Source organism: Protopterus annectens, chromosome 6.part0 (genome assembly GCF_019279795.1).
Source record: "Protopterus annectens isolate FY-2018-M chromosome 6.part0, PAN1.0, whole genome shotgun sequence".
Lineage (NCBI taxonomy): Eukaryota > Metazoa > Chordata > Ceratodontiformes > Protopteridae > Protopterus > Protopterus annectens.
Genome location: NC_056737.1, coordinates 1,075,308,184 through 1,075,328,433, shown reverse-complemented (window position 1 = coordinate 1,075,328,433; position 20,250 = coordinate 1,075,308,184). Strand labels below are relative to the sequence as shown.

The window sequence follows — 20,250 nt, the reverse complement described above, 5'->3', positions numbered from 1 at the left end:
CAATCAAAATCTTTGTGCTAGTAAGGCAGATGATTTATTATGTTCAACTTCAATTAAGTCAAACTCAAAAATAAATCTCACCGCAAAGTGAAAAAACAAACAAACTGTGGATATAAAACAAGGAAAACTAGGGCTTTCTAATGGAGTGAATATGCAGAGTTAGAAAAGCTTACTCATCTATAAAATAATGTTTTATAAAACTATACTGCCGGGAAGCATTATACAAATTTGTATTATACTGGCTCAGAACAATTAATTTTAGAGAAAACTGCCTTCAGGAAAAATTAACATTTAAATGTGAATAAAAATAAAAAGAAGGAATGGCAGAAATTTCATGTTATATTTCATACCCTTTTAATGTGCATTCCCACATTTGCATTACACACACACACACACACACACACACACACACACACACACACACACACACACACACACACACACACACACACCTATGCATACGTAATAATTCTTAAATTGTGACTGCATGTATGAAGACAAAAGTAAAGTTAGTGAATGATGACAAATATCAACTACCAACCAAAAAGTGGTCTAAGAGCCTTTTAGTAGTACTTGGTTTAGTAAAATAGAACTATATTCATGGCACTTGTTTTTTTTTTCATTATTTTAATTTTACTGCATCTTTCTGCTATCTGTCAACACTTGTTTCAGCGAGTCTGTTATTCATAATTGCTAAAGCCCCAACTCCCTCAGAGAAGCCATTATGCCTTGAGCTGTTGCCCATTTGCCTCGGGCAACCATTAGCAGTCTCTGACAACTGTTTCTGCATAATAGCCAATGAAACTTTGTTGGATGCCAAGAAATCTCTCATTGAGATCATCTCTCCAGACATGCGGCGTCCATCTGTCTCACTTTCATTTACTCCGTCTGTCTCAATGGAAATATTTCTTTTGTTTCGAATATTACCTGGCATAACAGCATTCCTCCTGGCTCTAAACATTTTTCTTTGGCATCTATAACAGCACTTACACTCCAGCTTTTGTAATATCCAGTTTAAAAGTTGTTTTATGACTATGGATATGACATTAAATAAGGAATAAATGCAACAAACTCCCATGAGGATGAAGATAAAATTACCAAATCTATAAATCTCTTGATTTTCATAGTTTGCACGCTGGCTGCTGACCAAATCACCAAAACCGATAGTGCTGAAGGCTACAAAACAAAAGTAAAGGGAGTCAAAGTAATTCCAACCTTCGACTGGGGTATACATGGCCGATGCACAACAAGAAATAATGACAGATGCAATACATAAGATGAGCATGACATAGTACACTGAAGGCTTCCATCCTGCTAAGCTGTCAACTTCTGCTGAGATCCCAGAGCATCGCTTGATGTTACTAGGCATGGCTTTCCTTCTGAGCTGTCGCTCATAGCAGGATTTGAGTATATATGCCAGAACTGTAATCAGACGCTCCAGGAAAAGATTGAAGAACAATATTGTGCCTGCGCATCCAACAAGGCCATAGAATATCAGAAATATTTTTCCTCCTACAGTTGCTGGTGTTGTCATTCCGAATCCTAAAAGAAAGAACAAGTTTTAATAAATTCTTCAAAATGCAGGTCAAAATTAGAAATTGTAAACTAAATATCCAGTCACATGCTGTACAACTTATTAAAAATTATTATATTTTAAATTTCAAGCTCCTCTGCCAAGCAACTATAACAAAGCCTTTTTTCACTTCTAGTTTTTTATTTACTGCAGTTACTGTGTGTTCTGGAAGTACTACAGCAGTTGTAATATAGTTACTAGTCTATCACACCTTCCTCTGATTTGCACTTTCCCAGATGATTGTTCCCTGTGACTGAAATAGTTCAACATAACAAACCACACACTTGCCTGATTCTGGACTTTTCAGATTACAGTTAATCAGCACAGAGCCTTATAGGTCTACAATATAATTCTCATATATTTTCCATTGTACTTGGCTCATGTGGCACAGACAGGAAATGTCCCTGCTGCTGAAAACACTAACGCGGTCTTCTGCTTCAGTTACAGTACCTGTAGTCATCACATCTGTCTGTTGATGTTATTACTCTAATACCTGTAATCATCACAGCTGTCTCTACAGTCAAGCCATGCAGATAATATCAACCATCAGAAATCCAATCTGTTTAAGAACTCACTGTAAATTAATATTTACCTAAGAACATTAAGGGATAAGTGCAATCTAATTTCACAAAAGCATCACTAAAAAGCAGACTAGCAGTTAAATGCTGTTTGGCTTATTATCACAGTGGAAAATTATAGAACTCACATTTGAGTTTGGCAAATAAATTAGAGAACTGCACATTAAAGAAAGTAAAACTTTTTCCAAGACCTTTCATGACAACGAATACAATAGCAACCTGATGATGTAATAGTGGGTTCAATACTGGTAATCTTAGCAATGTGCCACTCTGTAGAAAGGGGGGGTGTAATGTTTGACAAAAGAAGAGTAGAAAAAGGTGGGTTACCACCAGTGTGCCTCAGTGGTCATGGCTATGTACATTTCTTATTGGCTAAGTAAAACTAAACTTGAAATGGAAATAGTTACTTGATAGTAGTAGCAACTGGCAACAAAGTATCAACTGCAGCTGAGAGTCTAAGCATGGGTGACCATATTTTGCAAATATTTGACAAAACATGATAACAAGTTATGGCAGATTAAGTTTACTCCCAAGTTAGTGCAAATACCTCCGTGGTACTGAAACTTAGAATAGCAACATGTTCCATACTATCAAGTAGGTAAAAGAACTTTAGAAAATCATATATAACACCTCATCCTCTAATTGCAATCTTATTATGTATGAGAGGCCTGTGTGGTTTTGAGCTATGTGGTCTGCACCTTTGTGGTCCTTGTGGGTTTACCTTTGGCAAACTGATTTAAGAGAAAGAAGCAAACAAAACAAGGTCCAGAAAAGTCTGAGCCCCATGATGGTCATTCAATGAATAACAGAAACAGAGATACCAAGAGCCACTCACAGATGCAGGACTGAAATAGTTTTCCCTGGTATCTGATAGTGGCTAGATGGTGGCTCACTCATAAATGATGCACCGAGATGGGTGAAGGGTAGGAGTCAAGTACAAAACCCAAGAAATGAAAGACATGAGTGGAACAGATTATAATAGACTAGATAATAGCAATGGAATTTGGGTCCTGAGGAATGAACTGTTACCTCGCTGTTTAGGAAGAGACACACAGCTTGAGCAAGAGGTTTAAGAGCCAGGCAGGATAGTTCATCTTACCTTTGCACACACACAGGTATTTCCAGAACAACATTTCTTGATCTTAGGTGGTTCTCTCCTATTCTTGATTTCTTCCTTGGAAGAAACCCCAGGTATGCAGAGAAATACAACCTCCACCAATGATGACTTTCAGCTGGAGTTTTACCAATAGAAAAAGGGTTACCTAATTGCAATTATGAGCATAAGAAAGGAAATCTCTGCTGTTTGTGGATATGCACCTAATAGCTAGAGAGTGGGTGTGCTGCTTGATACATTACCACCTAATGATGCTGTATTTCACCTGAAGAAAGTTCACTTCTCACCTTAGGATTAATGGAGATACCACAAGAGGCATGACTGAGAAGAACTCACCTTTAATGCATTAATGCAAATTGGTAATAGAGTTTTGAGTTACACCTGGATTGTTCTTAACAAACATCATATGCACAAACATTAGGGGTTTCATACATATAATTTGATAGATCCCTTAAGTTTAATTAAAAAAGGCTGAAAAATAGAAAATTAAAAACATAAACTGCTTTTCTGAGTGGGGGGGACAACAGTTCCTACATTCCTCCTATTTATAGGGTCATAGTCATATAATTGTGAAAAAAAACCTTTGGCTGACCACCAGTGAACAAACAGAAACTGCTTAAGCTGTAATTGCCTCTGGGAAGCAGTGACTGGGGAGTTGCACATTGTGGACCAGGAAGCAATAATCTTACATTTATCTACTCTACATTCTTCTGACTATAAGGCAACTGTATGTATTTACCTATTAACAGAACAACTTCAGCCAAATATCTATGACTGATTTTATAGTCATGTGATAAGACCTAAAATCATAAGCTCTGGACACACGTCAGGGGAAGTGATAAGCTCTTATCTGATCACCACCTAGCAGTGAGGTAGGTCAGACTGCTGAGGTAACAGTTGAGCATACCTAAGTAGGCCAAACATATAGAGAGGTTGCACTGGGAGTGACTAGTGGATGATTTTTTTATGGGATAAGTTAAGCTCCAACCTATGGAAGAGCTTCTCTTGTATACTGGATGACATGAAGTCTTAGTGGAATCTTTTCAATACCTTAGTTAGCTAAAATGGCAATAAGGAGCTGTGGTCACATGTGATCAGTGCTTATTATGGAAGTAGCCCTAAGGTCAGCTGATTGAGATCAGCCATGAGAAAGAAAAGGGTCTTCCGTTCAATGCTCCAGATTTGACATACAGCCTAGAAAGGCAGCAGCTACAGCAGTCAACAAAGGGAAAGCCTGGATGTGGATGGAATTTGGCAAGACCATGAAGAATGTCTTTCAGATGGCTTCAGAAAGGTTCGGGCAAGCATTACTCAAGCCCTTCTCAGCAAAGGTTGAGAAACATTGACCTCATCTAGGGACACTGTATGAAAATGTCAGGGGCAATGGGTATAACTACTGAACCAGATGGACACAGCTACCTTTGAGGAGGCAGCTCCAGCAGCAACTGGTATTACTGGGCCACTTCTACAGATAAAGTCACTGCAGCAATCAAACAGTGCTTAGAAGTGACAAGTGGTTGTTGAAATAGACAAGATCAGTGGAGATGTTGACAACACTAGATGTTACTAGTGTGTTATACTTAGCATGCCTTTTTAATGCTACATTGAAAATGGAAACATTATTTTTGCATGGCGTGCAACCTGAAGCAATGGTCACCAATTTCAAACAGAACGACAGTAGGATGTATGCTTTTTCAGTTATAAAGATCTCATTCTTATCAGTCTGTCTGAGAAAGCCTATACCAGGGTTCTGGAAATGACACTTCATCAAAAGGACGGGTTTCTGTTGCAGGAACAGGAATGCAGGTTCTATCCTAGCTGTGGAAGAGTGAACAAATTCACTGAATTTGCTGAAGTGCTGTGCTGCCTAGAATGTCGTGAGGGAGATGCCACAATAGCGTGGTGCTGAAGTGCTGTGCTGCCTAGAATGTTGTGAGGGAGATGCCACAATAGTGTGGTGCTGAAGTGCTGTGCTGCCTAGAATGTCATGAGGGAGATGTCACAATAGCGTGGTGCTGAAGTGCTGTGCTGCCTAGAATGTTGTGAGGGAGATGCCACAATAGCGTGGTGCTGAAGTGCTGTGCATTTGTTCATTTATTTTCACAAATTAAAATTGTGCTCATATTTTCAGTCTTAAGCTGCACACATTTAAAGTGCTTGTAGGACTCCACTAAAGCTGTGTCGTTCTGCCCTCATTTTCATTAATTTTGTGGGCAGGATGCCAAAGCATAGCAGCACTATGGTAAGTATTTAATCAGACGATAAGGGAACGTATCCTTTTAGGGTGCAAGTGATGCTGTCGACTTGGCCTAAATGTGACTGTCATCTCCAACATGCACTGGATTGGTTTTTGATAAATGCAAAATGCAAGGGATGAAAAAATCAGCACATTAAAACATTAAAACAATAGTGTAACTACAGATTTTTGTGCCCAATGCTGTCCCCCAAACTGGCAACCCTCCTCAACTTTAAATCATGATAATTCTTTAAAATATGGAATGCTTCCATAGCTCAGTTTATAAATGAAGTACGTTGCATGCCTCTCAACTGAACAGATCTTCACCAAATATCCAGATTTTTTTAATCATATTTTTAGTCTGTTCTTCATAAAATTTGTGATTTAGGGAAATCCTTTAAATTAAATGCTTGGTCAAATCAAAGTGAAGAGGGTTGTGGGTTCAAGACTCGCTAGAGTTGTATTTTTTTTTCATAACATTTGTATTATAGCACAGGTACAGTGATCAGCCTCTGCTGATGTGATAATTACTTTTCATTGATATATCTTGTCATTTTTCAGAAATACAACCATCTTATTTTTTTTACCTTTTTCAATTTTACATAATTGAATTTGTTGTGTGTGTGTGTGTGTGTGTGTGTGTGTGTGTGTGTGTGTGTGTGTGTGTGTGTGTGTGTGTGTATGACTCATACCCCTTCTCTATAAAGTCTTGTCTATGTTATGTTTGCTTCTGTGGCCTTACTGCCTCCTTTGCCCTCTTACCTTAATTATGCTTCCACTACTACCTTCCACAAGTACAACCTCTGCATATATGTATCCTTATGTTAACAAACAGATCTGCACATGAGCATTATGATCAAATGAGCATGAAGATTCATGCAAAGTACCATCAAGACCCATGCTCAATGAATTAGTACTATGGAGGCTCATTCTCCCCTGTGGCTGCAACATAGTCTAACATAAGCTTTTTGCAGATTTCTGCTGCGACCACAGTAATGAGCTACTCACTGCATACATATTCCTGATGAGACTCTGGACTCATCACACATTCATAGTAATTAGAGTCAGGTGGGCCTCTATTGTGGATGCAATATTTCCAAATCCCAATTTAAGTCTGTAACTGTTTATGTATTGTCAAATAATAGTGAAACTGAAATAAACATGAAAATGAGAAATAATAATGTCTGACACAATGCAGTGGATGTAATATGTTAACAAGCTTCATTTTGTTCTGAGACTGATTTCCTTAGCCTCCATTTGTCTGATGTGTAACCAAGCAAATCAGTTTACCACACAGAGTTCCTGGGTTGTGGCTAAAATGGGCCCCAGCAGGTCAGTCCACTATCCTGGTAAATAAACAAATAAAATAAAATGAAAGAGTTCACAACATCAAAATTAATAAAATGTCAACACCTTAAATAAAAAAAAATATAAAAAAAACATGCAATACAAGTGTGCTGTAGTGCTTGAACTTTCAAAGTAGGTGGCCTCAGGCTCATACTATCTACTTTGTGAATTTTAACCTCCATGGTCACTTTGCAATCTGCAGAGCAACATTATTTTTTTAATTATTCACTTTATTTAGAGCCTGCTTTTGGTGGTGGTGGGGGATAACAGATCCAATCCTATTTGAATTCCTTTTCCTTCACAGAACTAATGATGCATTGTATACTTGGTTAAAGGATCTAAACCTTCTCATCAGCAGATAAATAAGACAGGTTGGCATGATAGATTACTATCCCACTGTATCCTTCACCCCCTGGAACAAACTACTACATATCAGAGTAGCACCTTTGCAACCTTCAATGCAAATCTAGATAATTGGACGGGCAGTCTCAAATTCTTTCCTAGTCTATCCTGAATTGCCCTTCTTAAGGCAAGAAGTAAATTCTGAGTAGGGTATTTTAACTATAGTTACAAAGGTCTGAAGACAGATTGTCTAATGAACCTATGTTTTATCTGTAAAGTTTTACAATTACTTAATGTTTCATTATACTCTCTTACTTCAAATGTCAGTGTTTTCAGAATCCTGTATTTTGGATTCAGTTTCAAGCTATTAATTTCACTGGCATTGTACCTTATGTTATATATTCGATTATTAGCACAAAATTCAGTTCAAACCTAGCTGTCCTTGCAGGCCATTTTAAGTCTAGCCAATTTCCCTTCAAAAGTGAGAATGAAACCTTGTACTTTGAGTCTGTGAGGTAAACACCTTAACCATTATGCCAACTACAGCTCTTCTCTTTTTAATGTAAACTTTATTACACATTAATGAATTACATTAATGAAATTAACTTGAGCACTTGTTCCTATATAAAATCTTTAATAATGTTCCTTTTAAAGTAATAATTACATATGAACTTCACTGCATTTTAATCACTGTATTACTCAACAATTAAGTAGGTGAACACTAAAGCAATTGTCAATAAAAAAGGCTTGGCAAACTAATGTCTGGAACTCACATCTCACTGCAAAAGTCAAAAAATGTTGAAACTATTTTTAATAATGTACAACCACTTCTAGTCTGCTCATTAAGTTCCTCTACAGGTGGTCAGGGTGAACGTTGCCTGTAAAAAAAGAAGAGATGCTGAGGAACATAATGTTGATAATCGTTTTCCATAAGAACTCATTGCCAGAGCTAATGCTAAGTGCACATCAACGATTCCCTTCTTTTGGGAGATTTCTCCCTTTTTCAAGTAGCTACAACCATGGAGTTGACATATATAGGTTTGGGAGGAGGGGTTGCAGGGGGCTTGCTGCCCTGCAAAAAACACTTAAAAGTTAACTTTTCATTACACTGGGTTTTGGACGTTACCTTATGGCATTTCTGATGCTTAGTGTTGTGCAGTTTGATGATGTATGTTAGAGTAAATACCTTTGAAAGCCTTTTTTATTATGCACAATTATAGCCTCTTTTCTGTTATTTTTCTCAGACAACATTCTAGTCTGCTGCGATGGTCATGATATTGTTATCCTTCACCCACTGTGCCATAAATGTTTACTCAGCTATCAAGAAAATAAACAAATTTCATTCTATCACGCAATCTGTCTTTATACTCACACATACACTGTTATTTTTTAATGTATTAGTTTCTCTGCACCTGCACACAGATAACCCAAAATCTAAAAATATTGCACAGAAAAATTATTTAATTTTTGTGTTGACTTTCATGCATGTGCAAGCAAATGTTTACCATGCCAGCAGATGGCACTCATGCTAAATCTTACCCTAAGCCAGCAATTCTCCATTAACAGTTTTAATTCAGGGGGTCAGCTCATTTAGTCAATATACAGCAGATAAATTGCTAGCTCAATGACTATTTGTTATGTCATTTTGGATGCAACAATTGTTTAGACTTCAGTAGTGCAAGCTGCTCATAATGAGTGATAAGTTGGTTGTTCCTTTTGAAGACAAATGAACTGCACTCCTACCAGCCAGGGTGGAAGCCCTAACTCTGAAGTTTCAGGGAAGTCATACCTTTCACCTTGTCTGCGGTTGCAAGTGACATGACATAACAACTTAATCAAGCCTCAACAGGATATAGAGTAGCTGTAGGGAGGTTACACTGCAAGCTCAGTGATCTAGTACACAAGGATTAAGGCAATGCACTGTTAATGTGCTCTATCTTCTTATTCTGGGTTTGATTCCCGTCATCTTCATTTGCCTGCTGTAACTCTAAGTAAGTCACTTAATTAGGCAGCTCTTCTGGGTCACTTTTCAAATAAGACAATTGTGCCTAGTTTGTCAAGTTGGTTAATAAGTCAAATAATTGACGGAAAAGTGATAACTGACATTTTGGTAAGAACTGCAACGTATCTTCCCATTCTAAGAAACCTACAAAAGATTATTAATCACAATATATCCTTTAAATTTCCTTTTTTATAAATATTGCTTAGTGCTTTCATACACAATGCACTTTCACAAACATTGTATGATATTAATGAGAATCACTGTATACCTTAAAATACGTCATCTACAACCAAACTTAAGCTAATACTTGTCTTTTGGGCCTTTTTTATTACAATGGACTTGTAGTGATTTGTCCAATGGACTTGTAGTGATTTGTCCATTTATGCCAAGTGTCTCGTTAACCTCAGGTTCAACCTGCCAGTGACATTCTTTCATCTCTTGATTGTTTATATCTTTGCATCTTACACTGTCAGTCATAATATCTAAACCTTCAAACATAAACCCCTTAAATGTCCACACAAAATAGAGCATTTGCATAAAGCCTTATCATTATTGCAGTTCTTCAAAGCATATACATGTTAACAGATTATTTTTGTTATTACCTAATTGTTTTTCCTACATGGATACTTACATACAGGGCAACTTGTTACACAGTCAAACCTCCACATGTTATACTCTGCATATTATCAATATATGCTGATGGCATGGTGGCTAGACCATGCTGCTTTGCCAGAGATGGACTTCACCTAGGACCTTTAGGCTTTCAGTTGCTGGCTAAGGCACTTGCCTCCCCCATAATGCCTTTTTTAGTCAAGGTGATAAAAACAAAATTTCTGATGTGAAAATATTAAACACAAAGAAACTAAGGGTCATGCTGCTAAATGCTAAGAGCTTAAATCAGAAACTGCACTCTCTGGAAGCACTCCTCTACCTGGAAGATGTTGACATCTGTGCAGTCACAGAAAACTGGTTCAAGACTGCAGAAACTACCCCATTTTTGCAAGGCTACAATGCCTTCCACACTTTCAGAGCACAATTGAAAGTGTCAGACCCAAAGGATGTGGAGTATCTATCTTTAGACTGGTTAGACAAGATAACTCTATGAAGTTACTCCAAGTCCAAATTACCATGGCTAAGCTGCCCCTTCATGTCATCTTCAGTTCCAGGTCCCCTTCCATGAACCAAGAAGCCCACACAGCTTATTTGGGCAAACCAAGTACAACCTAGCACAATAGTCATGGGCGATTTCAACTATCCCTCCATTAGTTGGTAATCTTATACGATCCCAAACTCACTCACACAAAAATTCATGGACTTTGTTAACTCAAATGCCCTGGAACAAATACAGCACCACCCCACATGGGGCTCTAATATTCTAGGTCTGGTCCTCACCAATATGATTGACCGATGGAACGCCTCAAGTGTAGGGCCCGCACTGCCTAAATCCAAGCATAAATCAGTAATTTTTGAAGGAACAGTAGCACCAGAACTCTCCAAAGGAGAAGTTAGGCTAAAAAACTTCACCAAAGCTAACTCTACCCTCCCTAATGGATGGTATAATAGACTTCTAAGCTCTAGTTTCCAAAGATGGCATTGACAGCTATACTAAGATATATACAGATGCCCTGTATAAACATCTACACAAATGTATAGCCACAAGTGTGATTGACAGGATTAAAGCAAGATCCTCAAGAAAAAAACAAACCATCCTGGTGGACAGCTAGCATTAATAGAGTATACAATAAGTGAAAGAAGCTGCTGTCTAAAAATGCAAACGTGAGAACTCAGAATTGAAAGAGCACCCTCCTTGGCCTAAATAAGCAAATAAGATAACTTATAAAATCCTCAAACAGCAACTACGAGAAAATTTAGCAACCATAGCCATGGATAACCATAAGGCCTTCTTCAGCTATGTATGCAACCTAAAAGGTAGAAATCAGACGTCGGCTGAACTAATTGTGGATGCCTAAAAGGTAGGAATCAGACGTCGGCTGAACTAATTGTGGATGCCTAAAAGGTAGGAATCAGACATCTGCTGAACTAATTGTGGATGCCTAAAAGGTAGGAATTAGACGTTTGCTGAACTAATTGTGGATGCCTAAAAGGTAAGAATCAGACGTCGACTGAACTAATTGTGGATGCCTAAAAGGTAGGAATCAGACATCGGCTGAACTAATTGTGGATGCCTAAAAGGTAGGAATCAGATGTCGGCTGAACTAATTGTGGATGCCTAAAAGGTAGGAATCAGACGTCGGCTGAACTAATTGTGGATGCCTAAAAGGTAGGAATCAGATGTCGGCTGAACTAATTGTGGATGCCTAAAAGGTAGGAATCAGACGTCGGCTGAACTAATTGTGGATGCCTAAAAGGTAGGAATCAGACGTCGGCTGAACTAATTGTGGATGCCTAAAAGGTAGGAATCAAACGTCGGTTGAACTAATTGTGGATGCCTAAAAGGTAGGAATCAGACGTCAGCTGAACTAATTGTGGATGTCTAAAAGGTAGGAATCAGACATCGGTTGAACTAATTGTGGATGCCTAAAAGGTAGGAATCAGACGTCGGCTGAACTAATTGTGGATGCCTAAAAGGTAGGAATCAGACATCTGCTGAACTAATTGTAGATGTCTAAAAGGTAGGAATCAGACGTCGGCTAAACTAATTGTGGATGGTATCGCACACACTGACCTTGAGAAAATTGCAAACCTGCTATCAGACAGCCTTGGTGTAAATTTCACCCCTTATCACCCCCAAGCATACCACAAACCATGTATTCAACATCACCTTCTCCTTGCACCTTCTAAGAGCAAGTCATCAATGCTCTCTCCAAGACTAAGAACACAGCCTCCATGGGACCAGATGGCATTCCAGGCTGCATTCTTAATGCTCTTAAACAAGAGCTAGCTACTTCTCTAGGCACCCTATTCAACCACAGCCTGCATACTGGCTTTGTTCCCACTGAATGGAAAACAGCAACTGCTATTCCCCTCCACAATGGCAGCTCAGCAACAGACCTAGGTAACTATAGACCCATAAATTTAACCAGCCTCATCTGTAAGGCAATGGAACGGATCATCATGGATCTCATAAATAAGGATATAAGTGACCTCCAAACCCTAGATCTGTCCCAGTTTGGTTTTATCAAGGGTAGGTTGTGCCTGTTAAACCTGGTGGACTTCTTTGAGAATGTCACCATTGCCATAGATGAAGACAAAGCTGTGCACACAGCCCATCTTGACTTGGCCAAGGCCTTTGACACAACCCCACATTCAGGCATCATTGACAAACTAACTCAGTTGAATATCAACTCCTATGTTGTCAGGTGGGTTGCAAACTGGCTCACAGATCGACAACACTCAGTTAAGGTGCAAGAATTCACCTCTACCAGCAGACCTGTCACCAGTGAGGTCCCATAAGGGTCAGTGCTGGGACACCTCTTGTTTGGCAAATACTTCTCTGAAGTCCAGGCCAAAACAGAGGGGCTGTGGTTAACAAAGTTTGCAAATTAGGTGCTATCATTGAATCCCCTAGTGATGCCAGCATTCTTCAAAAGGGGCATACACAGACCAGTGATTGGTGCCAAAGCCATGGTCTTAAACTAAATGCTAAAAAATGCATTTTTATTCCTTTTGAAAACAATGTCCCTGATGATTATAAAATAAATAATACCATAAGTACCAATTCTTTAGTGAGAGACCTGGAAACACAAGTTAACTGTGACCTCAGCTTTGACCACCATGTGTCTACTGTTGTGAGGAAGGCATTCTACGTCAATCACCTGATTAGCAAAGGCATCGCCTCAAGAGAAAAACAGGTAACAACTCCCCTGTAATCGTTCCTCATCAGGCCTATTATTGAATATAATGCTCTCTTTGGTATGGACCATACCAGACACTTGCATCAGCTTGAGAGACCTTAGAGATTTCTAACTAAGAAAATTCTGGGTTTCCAGTACATGTCTTATGCGGACAGGCTGAAGTTGCTGTCACTGTATTCAGCAGTGTATAGACTATTTAGAGGCGACTTGTGTCTGGCTTACAGGGCTATCTCTAACCCAAATCTAATGAAAATGGCGCACATGCATAAGTCAAATGGGACGACAGTCACCCTTTCGAGGGACCTCAATCTAGCCTGTGATATAAATAGGACCTGCTGGAGAGACAGGAACATCTCTCAGAGGTTGCCACTCCTCTGGAATAGGCTTCCAATCCATGTCAAGCAGAGCACCTCCATGACCCTGTTTACATGCAACCTGGACGACTGGATGAGAAATTGTAAATTTCTGCTAGGGTTTGACCCTGCTTCTCTCCTGGACATGAGTAATCCTTGCTAGAAAAATCTTGGGCATAGAAGACATCTCTAATCTAGTTTTATACTGGGATTTTATGTCTAGGCTTGTGAAGACCCTTGGGTCAACAGCCCAGTGACATCCTATGAACCAATAAACCTATGAAAAACAAATTAATATTTATTTCCTTGACTGTAATACAGGTGTAAATGCAAAGCTTGGTGTGGTTATACTTTTGTTTCAGTATGACATTATTTTTTAATTATTTTATTCCAGTAGAAATACTCGATCCTGCTTCTCACCTGTTTTTGCTTTCTTTTTCTCGTTGACAAGTATTCCCACATTAATCCTGGCAATTTATTACAAAAGAATTAAGATAAAGAAAATGCTTGGTTCAATCTTTTGATTACTGACACAGTCTTTGTGTATTACAAACTAGTAAAACTCAGTTATTTTTATAGAATGTTTCATCTATTGTATGCTGCTGTATATTCATCTGTCCTCCCTTCCTCCAGTCAGGTTGTTGCAATTAATCAACAGTAGAGATTGGTACTAAGCACTGACAAATGCATAATACCATGATCCTCATGTCTGCCCTGCTCAAACTGTACCGTTAAAGGTAAAACATAAGCCCCGTCATAACTGGGGTTAAACACTGTTAATGTGCTTCATCCTGTCATATTAAGTTTCATTTCCTTCGTCTTCAACTGTCTACTGTAACTCGGAGTTTGGTATCTTGAAAGTAAATACATTGACCTCAAAATTGATAAGCCTTTTGAGGGTTGCCTTCTAGCTAGTTATATGGCTTTCGCCACCCTTTAGTTTGAATAAAATCTGTAGCAGTGACACTGAAGTAATCTAGGGGTATATCTGCGATCTCCCATCCATTGGTCAAATCTAGATTTTTTTGAAAGCATTATATTCATCAAATCTGTGACATGCCTTATATATGCTCAGGGCACAGGTCACCTCTGAGCAAGCGGTATGAGACTGAAGTTCTTTCAGTCGGCGGCAGCATAATTTTTTTGACCCTTTATCCTTTTTTGGTGAGAACTTTTGGGGCCTTTCAAGCTGCATCAGGTGTAGCTAGGGTAACCTTTTGTTTTTCGAAGGTATGACTATGCATTTTGGCTGCTTAACTTCAGGCCATGGCGTTCCCTATGTCTTTATTTATGAGTTCGTCCTATGTTGAGTCTGCTCTCGGTTTTGCACACAGAGAATCTCTCGTTTACGTGTGTTTGTTGGAGAGAGAGAGAAGGATGTGTAGGTACATGAGGCAATTGTAACATTGCCAATATTCCCAGGTTTCACAGTTGAGCTGAGAGGACACTAGCAACTGATCCCTCGACATACTAGAAGTAGTAGATAACTGAAGGGAGCTAGAATTTGGCCAAAACGCTAGTTTCTGGCAAAGCTTCACAAAAAACAAAAAGGTTGCCCAGTGACTTCCACTCCCACTGGTAAGCAAAGAAACTTCCTCCTTCCTAATACAGTAACAGGAACTAAAACAAAAGCCAGGGATCATTTAATTTTGTTTTGAGTTCTTTGTTGGTGTTTTTGAGTTCACCTCTGGAGATTTGTGTATTAAGTTTGCTCTTATGTGGTATGAGGTATGAGTTTATTCTTATTGTATAGTTTGTTTATGCTAGAATTCCACCATTGAGGTTTATTCCTGAACTTGGCATTGGCACTGTATTTGTGTTTGCTGGGGACTGATACCTCAATGCATGCATTATGGTACGTATAGAAATTATCCACAAATGTGGTGATATGCCAGATGTGGTCATCAAGGTGAGGATGGTGCTTAAATTTCATCAGGTCCTCAATAAGCTGGAGTAGGTTTGTCTTAGAATACTCATTAAAGATAGAAGGATTGTGTGGTAAATCAGATTTACCCTCATAGGGATTGTTACTGAACAGTGGTCAGGTTTGACCAGTGATGTGGTCATTGTAGGCATTGAGCATGGGAGGGTCATACTGGTAATAACTAGATCCAATAGCCTTTGAACCCCTAGTTAGTCTAAAGAGTTGCCATTTATAGAGTCAAGGAATCTGTGTGCATATTATTTCTGATAGTGAGCTTTCCCCATTAAGGGAAGGATCGTTGAAGTCTCTCATGAGAAGAGTGTTCGGTTTGAAAGGGAGGGACAGTTTGTTTACATTTGCCTCACAGACTGCAAGTAATGCAGAGGGGGTATGGTATTTGGCTGTGATGTGGTATTGAGTTTTATTTACTGTAATAAGTATGTGGAGGAGGCCAAGGTCAGTGTACTGTTTAATCCTGAGCAAACAAGAGTATGCCTACATAGGGCATTATCGGTGCTTTTTTTCTTTATAGTGTAATAATGTTCCTTAATTCTTGCAAATCATTTTACAGTAGTCATACCTGTATAGAAATTGTTGCAGAAAACACAAAACACTAAATAAATAACACCAACAGAATTATAAGTACAATGAGTTTTATATGTATAGGATTTAAGAAAAAGGTTTATGTCTATGGTTACAGAGCACAAACTGTGTGACTACGGGGGTTATGAAATAAATTAGAAATGAAGGAGGGAAGTTTGTAATTAAGTTTGCATTTGGATAAATATCCAGGTGTAATGATATAATTAATATTAAATATTTTAGAAAGATATACATGTTTGCAAAGGTTATTAAAACTGTATTTATTAGATATTTATTATTTGTTTGAATTATTGATGTAATGTATATATTTTTTTGTGTATATATTTGGTAGAAATGGATTAATTAATTTATCACATTTGTTTATATTTGAGATTAAGTGAACCAGTCAGATTTTATAAAACTGGTCACATGTTTTTATGCTGGTTATTAAAATAGTTTTATATATGCATCCCCTCAGGGTGTATATTGCTATTGGTGTGGTAAAATGCAACTTCATGATATATAGTGACTGGTGAAATAGGGAGTAGTAATGTGTGCTAATGAAGTGTATGTAGGGATTACTAATGAAGTACAAGTAGGGAGTACTAAGTACTAGTGAGGAAGTTTATACAAGTAGTACTAATTAGTAATGAAGTGTATATAGGGAGTACTAATTAATACTAATGAAGTGTATGTAGAGAGTACTAATGACTAGTAATGGAGTGTATGTAGGGAGTACTTATGACTACTAATGAAGTGTATGTAGGGAGTACTAATGAGTAGTAATGAAGTGTAGGTAGGGAGTACTAATAAGTATTAATGTATTATTTGTAGGCAGTACTAATGAGGAAGTTTATACAAGGAGTACTAATCAGTACTAATGAAGTGTATATAGGATGTACTGAGTATTAATGAAGTGTTTTACAGAGTACTAACAAATACTAATGAAGGGGAATTGTGTGAAGGGATTTATACACCAGAATATAAGGTGGAGCAATAACTCAAAGCACCAGAGTTATGAATATATTAAATACAGTAGCAGCAGTTGAAGTATACAAAAGCCAGTAAGGGTGAAAGCAACAACTTATGGCATACTTAAACCAACAGCTATCATTTTGGTTCAGGTGCCACAACACCAGTTTGGTACAAGTGAATGAATGACCTGTAGATTACATACTTAAACCAGCAGCAGTCATTTTGGTTCAGGTACCACAACAACAGTTTGGTACAAGTGAATGAATGACCTGTAGATTACGTACTTAAACCAGCAGCTATCATTCTGGCTCAGGTGCCACAACAACAGTTTAGTGCAAGTGAGTGAACAACCTGTAGATTACAGCAATGACTGCTTGTAGGCTTGGAATGCCCAAAGCAGACAAAAGCAATTGATGAGTACAAAAAGCAGCCGGGGCAAGAATGAGAGCTGAAAGATACTTAAAGCAATGACTATCAATTTGGTTCAGGTATCACAACAGCAGTTTAATGCATGTAATGGGCCAATTTATAGATTTCAGTGATGAGTAGAATTATGCTCAGAATGCACCCACCTGACAAAAACAATAAAATGAGACAGTAAGCACTATGCCTTCAGCAAGAGCAGAACTCGACCCTAAATTTATATGGTTTCAGCACATGTACTCAGGGGTTCATAGCTGCACTTAGTTGTCTTCAAGACTGCATGACTGTGCCCAACTGAAAGGTGTTGTCCACTCAGATCAGTGCTCATTGAGTAAGTGCCAGAGCTGACAAAGCTTCATAGAGTTGTTAAAGAAGCAGATGCTGCAAATGCTTGGAACTGTTGAAATAGTTCTTAATAATGCGCAAGCACCCTGTGAACGGTGTAGCACTTCCAGATGTTACAAGATTTGGTTATGAGGTCAGGTCTGAGTAGAAGCATGGTCACAGCCCAGCTGGGCAGAGCAATGATACCTGCAGATACACTGAGTTTGAACAAACAGACAAAGCACAGAGCACATTGGCCAATTAAAAACGCATGGCCCCTCAAGCTAATAGGAAAAGATATACTGGGGTTTGGCTATGAGGTCAAGTTTGACTAGGTCTACACAGGCTTGACCACCTCCCCCAGCAGAACAAAATCCATTCTTCTGCAGTTCTACACCATTGTCTTTGACTTTTTACTTTTTATACATCAACCTTGCTCTAAACCATTCTCTGGGATTATCATTGTTTGGTAAAGGTATCTTAATCTGGATGCCTATAACACTTTATGTATTGGTTAGGACCATGTCCAAAATTCTATCCTTTCTGGTGCATTTCTGCACCAATTAGTTGAATTAGTTGAATCATTTCTCATAGTTCAAAACCTTAATAAATATCTACATAAATTTTTTATTTTCTTGGGAACTGCATGACAAATAAATATAACAGGCTTTTTTAAAATGCAACACTGTTCACAGTAAGGTAATTTTAGATCACAATTTTAGGAGACAGAAGAATGCATGTGACTAAAACTCACATGTGTAGAATTATTTCCCAGAAAACCAACTACCTGAACATTAAGCTCAAAAATCTTACCCTTAAACTTTCTGTGCATGCTTTTCATTAGGGACTACATACTTTTCAGTTATCAGTAATCAAACAAAAGACAAATTACCCAGACATCAGTTACAGCATACACAACTACATGTAGTGTTAACAAAATTTAGAGTTGCAGAGTCAAAAAGTACAAAACTGCATCCTCCAGTAGGAACTAAACCCAGGTTGCTAGAATACTGTTCTGGCATACTACATTCGTATCCCATGGAGTTACATAGCTTCTGACCAGCTTCAGTTTCCCAATATTTTATTTAGTAATTTAGTGAATTTTGATCTTAAATATATCATTTTTGTAATACTTAAAAATACACCACCCATACTAGTTTTTTTTCTTAGACTTTGTTGTTGTGTCTTTCGGCTTTTCCCAGTTAGGGGTTGCCACAGCGGAACTCCGGTCCGCTAATGATTGGCAGTAGATTTTTACGTGCCGAGTTGCCAGCTCTGATGCACAACCTTCAACGAAGGTACGCCCATTCACGCTCCACACAGAAGATGCTTTAGCTGAGGATCGAACAGGACAACATCTTACTGTGAGGCGACAACGCTACCGCAGCACTACCGCCGCAGTATGTTTTTCTTAGACTATCATTCTTAAATCTTACTGTACTATCATATATCTCTCCTTTCACTATCACACTTCCTGATCTCCCGTTCTTGTTTCTGATACCTTGCTCTGTTCCTCTTAATTTCTACTTTGTGTTCATGAGCTTCACTCACAGCAGCTGCTTTATGATATACCCTTACATTAGCTGACATTTTGCCCACCAAACTAACTTATCATTGATACCCGTTTGATTTCAAAATGTTCCTGCTTTTAAGCTACAGGTATCTCTGTTTTCTGTGTTGTGAAGTGGGATAAAACACTCAGTTATGTATAAATGCATACTCAGACAAAAGACAGAAGTCAGTTAGTGAGGTGTAAAGAGAGCTGAAACAGAGAGCAGCCAGAGTTGAGGGGTGCAGAGCTGTTTGAAATCACAGTGAATTCCTTAAAAGTCATTTTATCCACCAGGACCTTGAAAGGGAATGTAACCCAGAAAGACTGATAAAAATACACTAGCATTTATAAGTGAAATCTGTTCAGACAGCAGAATGCATGATATTTACCAAAACCTTATTGTCTGATAAACGTGTCGACATCACTACAGTCAATTTCTCAACTGCTATCAATACTGAATGTCAATGCAACTGTGCCAATGAATGTTGTCAACAGCAACAATAAATTCTGCAAAAATAAAACACATGCATATACACACAGACACACACACACACATATGCACTTCTGCAGAGACAAGCACACACTTGTTAATTTAAGATGAAAGCCCCACACCACCATCAGGTAGGGATTTTTACCCTTGTAGTTTACATTCTGCTTAAGAAACCAGAAAAGTCCAGCTTGCAGAAAGTTGCCTTGCATTATTTTCAGTTATTAGAAGGATAGAGTTATGGGTAGGAGAAGATCTGGAAGTTATGCACATGATTAATGATGAGGTTGCATGTGTATATGAGGTGGATGTCACTATTTACTCATTATGAAAGCCTGCACTGTGAAAATGACAAGAGAAGTACAAAAGTTTGTAGATTTAGAAGGAGGAGCTTTAGCAATCTGCACAGAGGTTCATACGAGGCTAACTGCCCTTGTGGGCCATTTTAACCCTAGCCAATTACCCCATGTCAGAATCAAACCCTTTATCTTGTGTATGTATGGTAAACACCTTAACCATTATGCCAACCTCCCACCCTAAAAGCTTTCTACCCTTTCCATAACAGAGGATGGTTTCGATCCATCAACCTCTTGGTTATGGGTCCAGCACACTTCTGCTGTGCC

General features: G+C 38.4%; 1 protein-coding gene across 1 annotated transcript in view; it reads right to left on the bottom strand.

The window, feature by feature from the left end:
- Positions 1–621: 621 nt before the first annotated feature.
- Positions 622–20,250, bottom strand: part of KCNK13 (potassium two pore domain channel subfamily K member 13) — a 35,056-nt gene continuing 15,427 nt past the window's right edge. Inside the window, exons 2-3 of the mRNA XM_044073618.1 lie at positions 2,873–2,882; positions 622–1,542 (exon numbers count right to left, since the gene is read on the bottom strand). Of these exons, the coding sequence (XP_043929553.1) occupies positions 650–1,542; positions 2,873–2,882 (903 nt within the window). The 3' untranslated portion in view covers positions 622–649. The remainder of the gene's footprint in view (positions 1,543–2,872; positions 2,883–20,250) is intronic.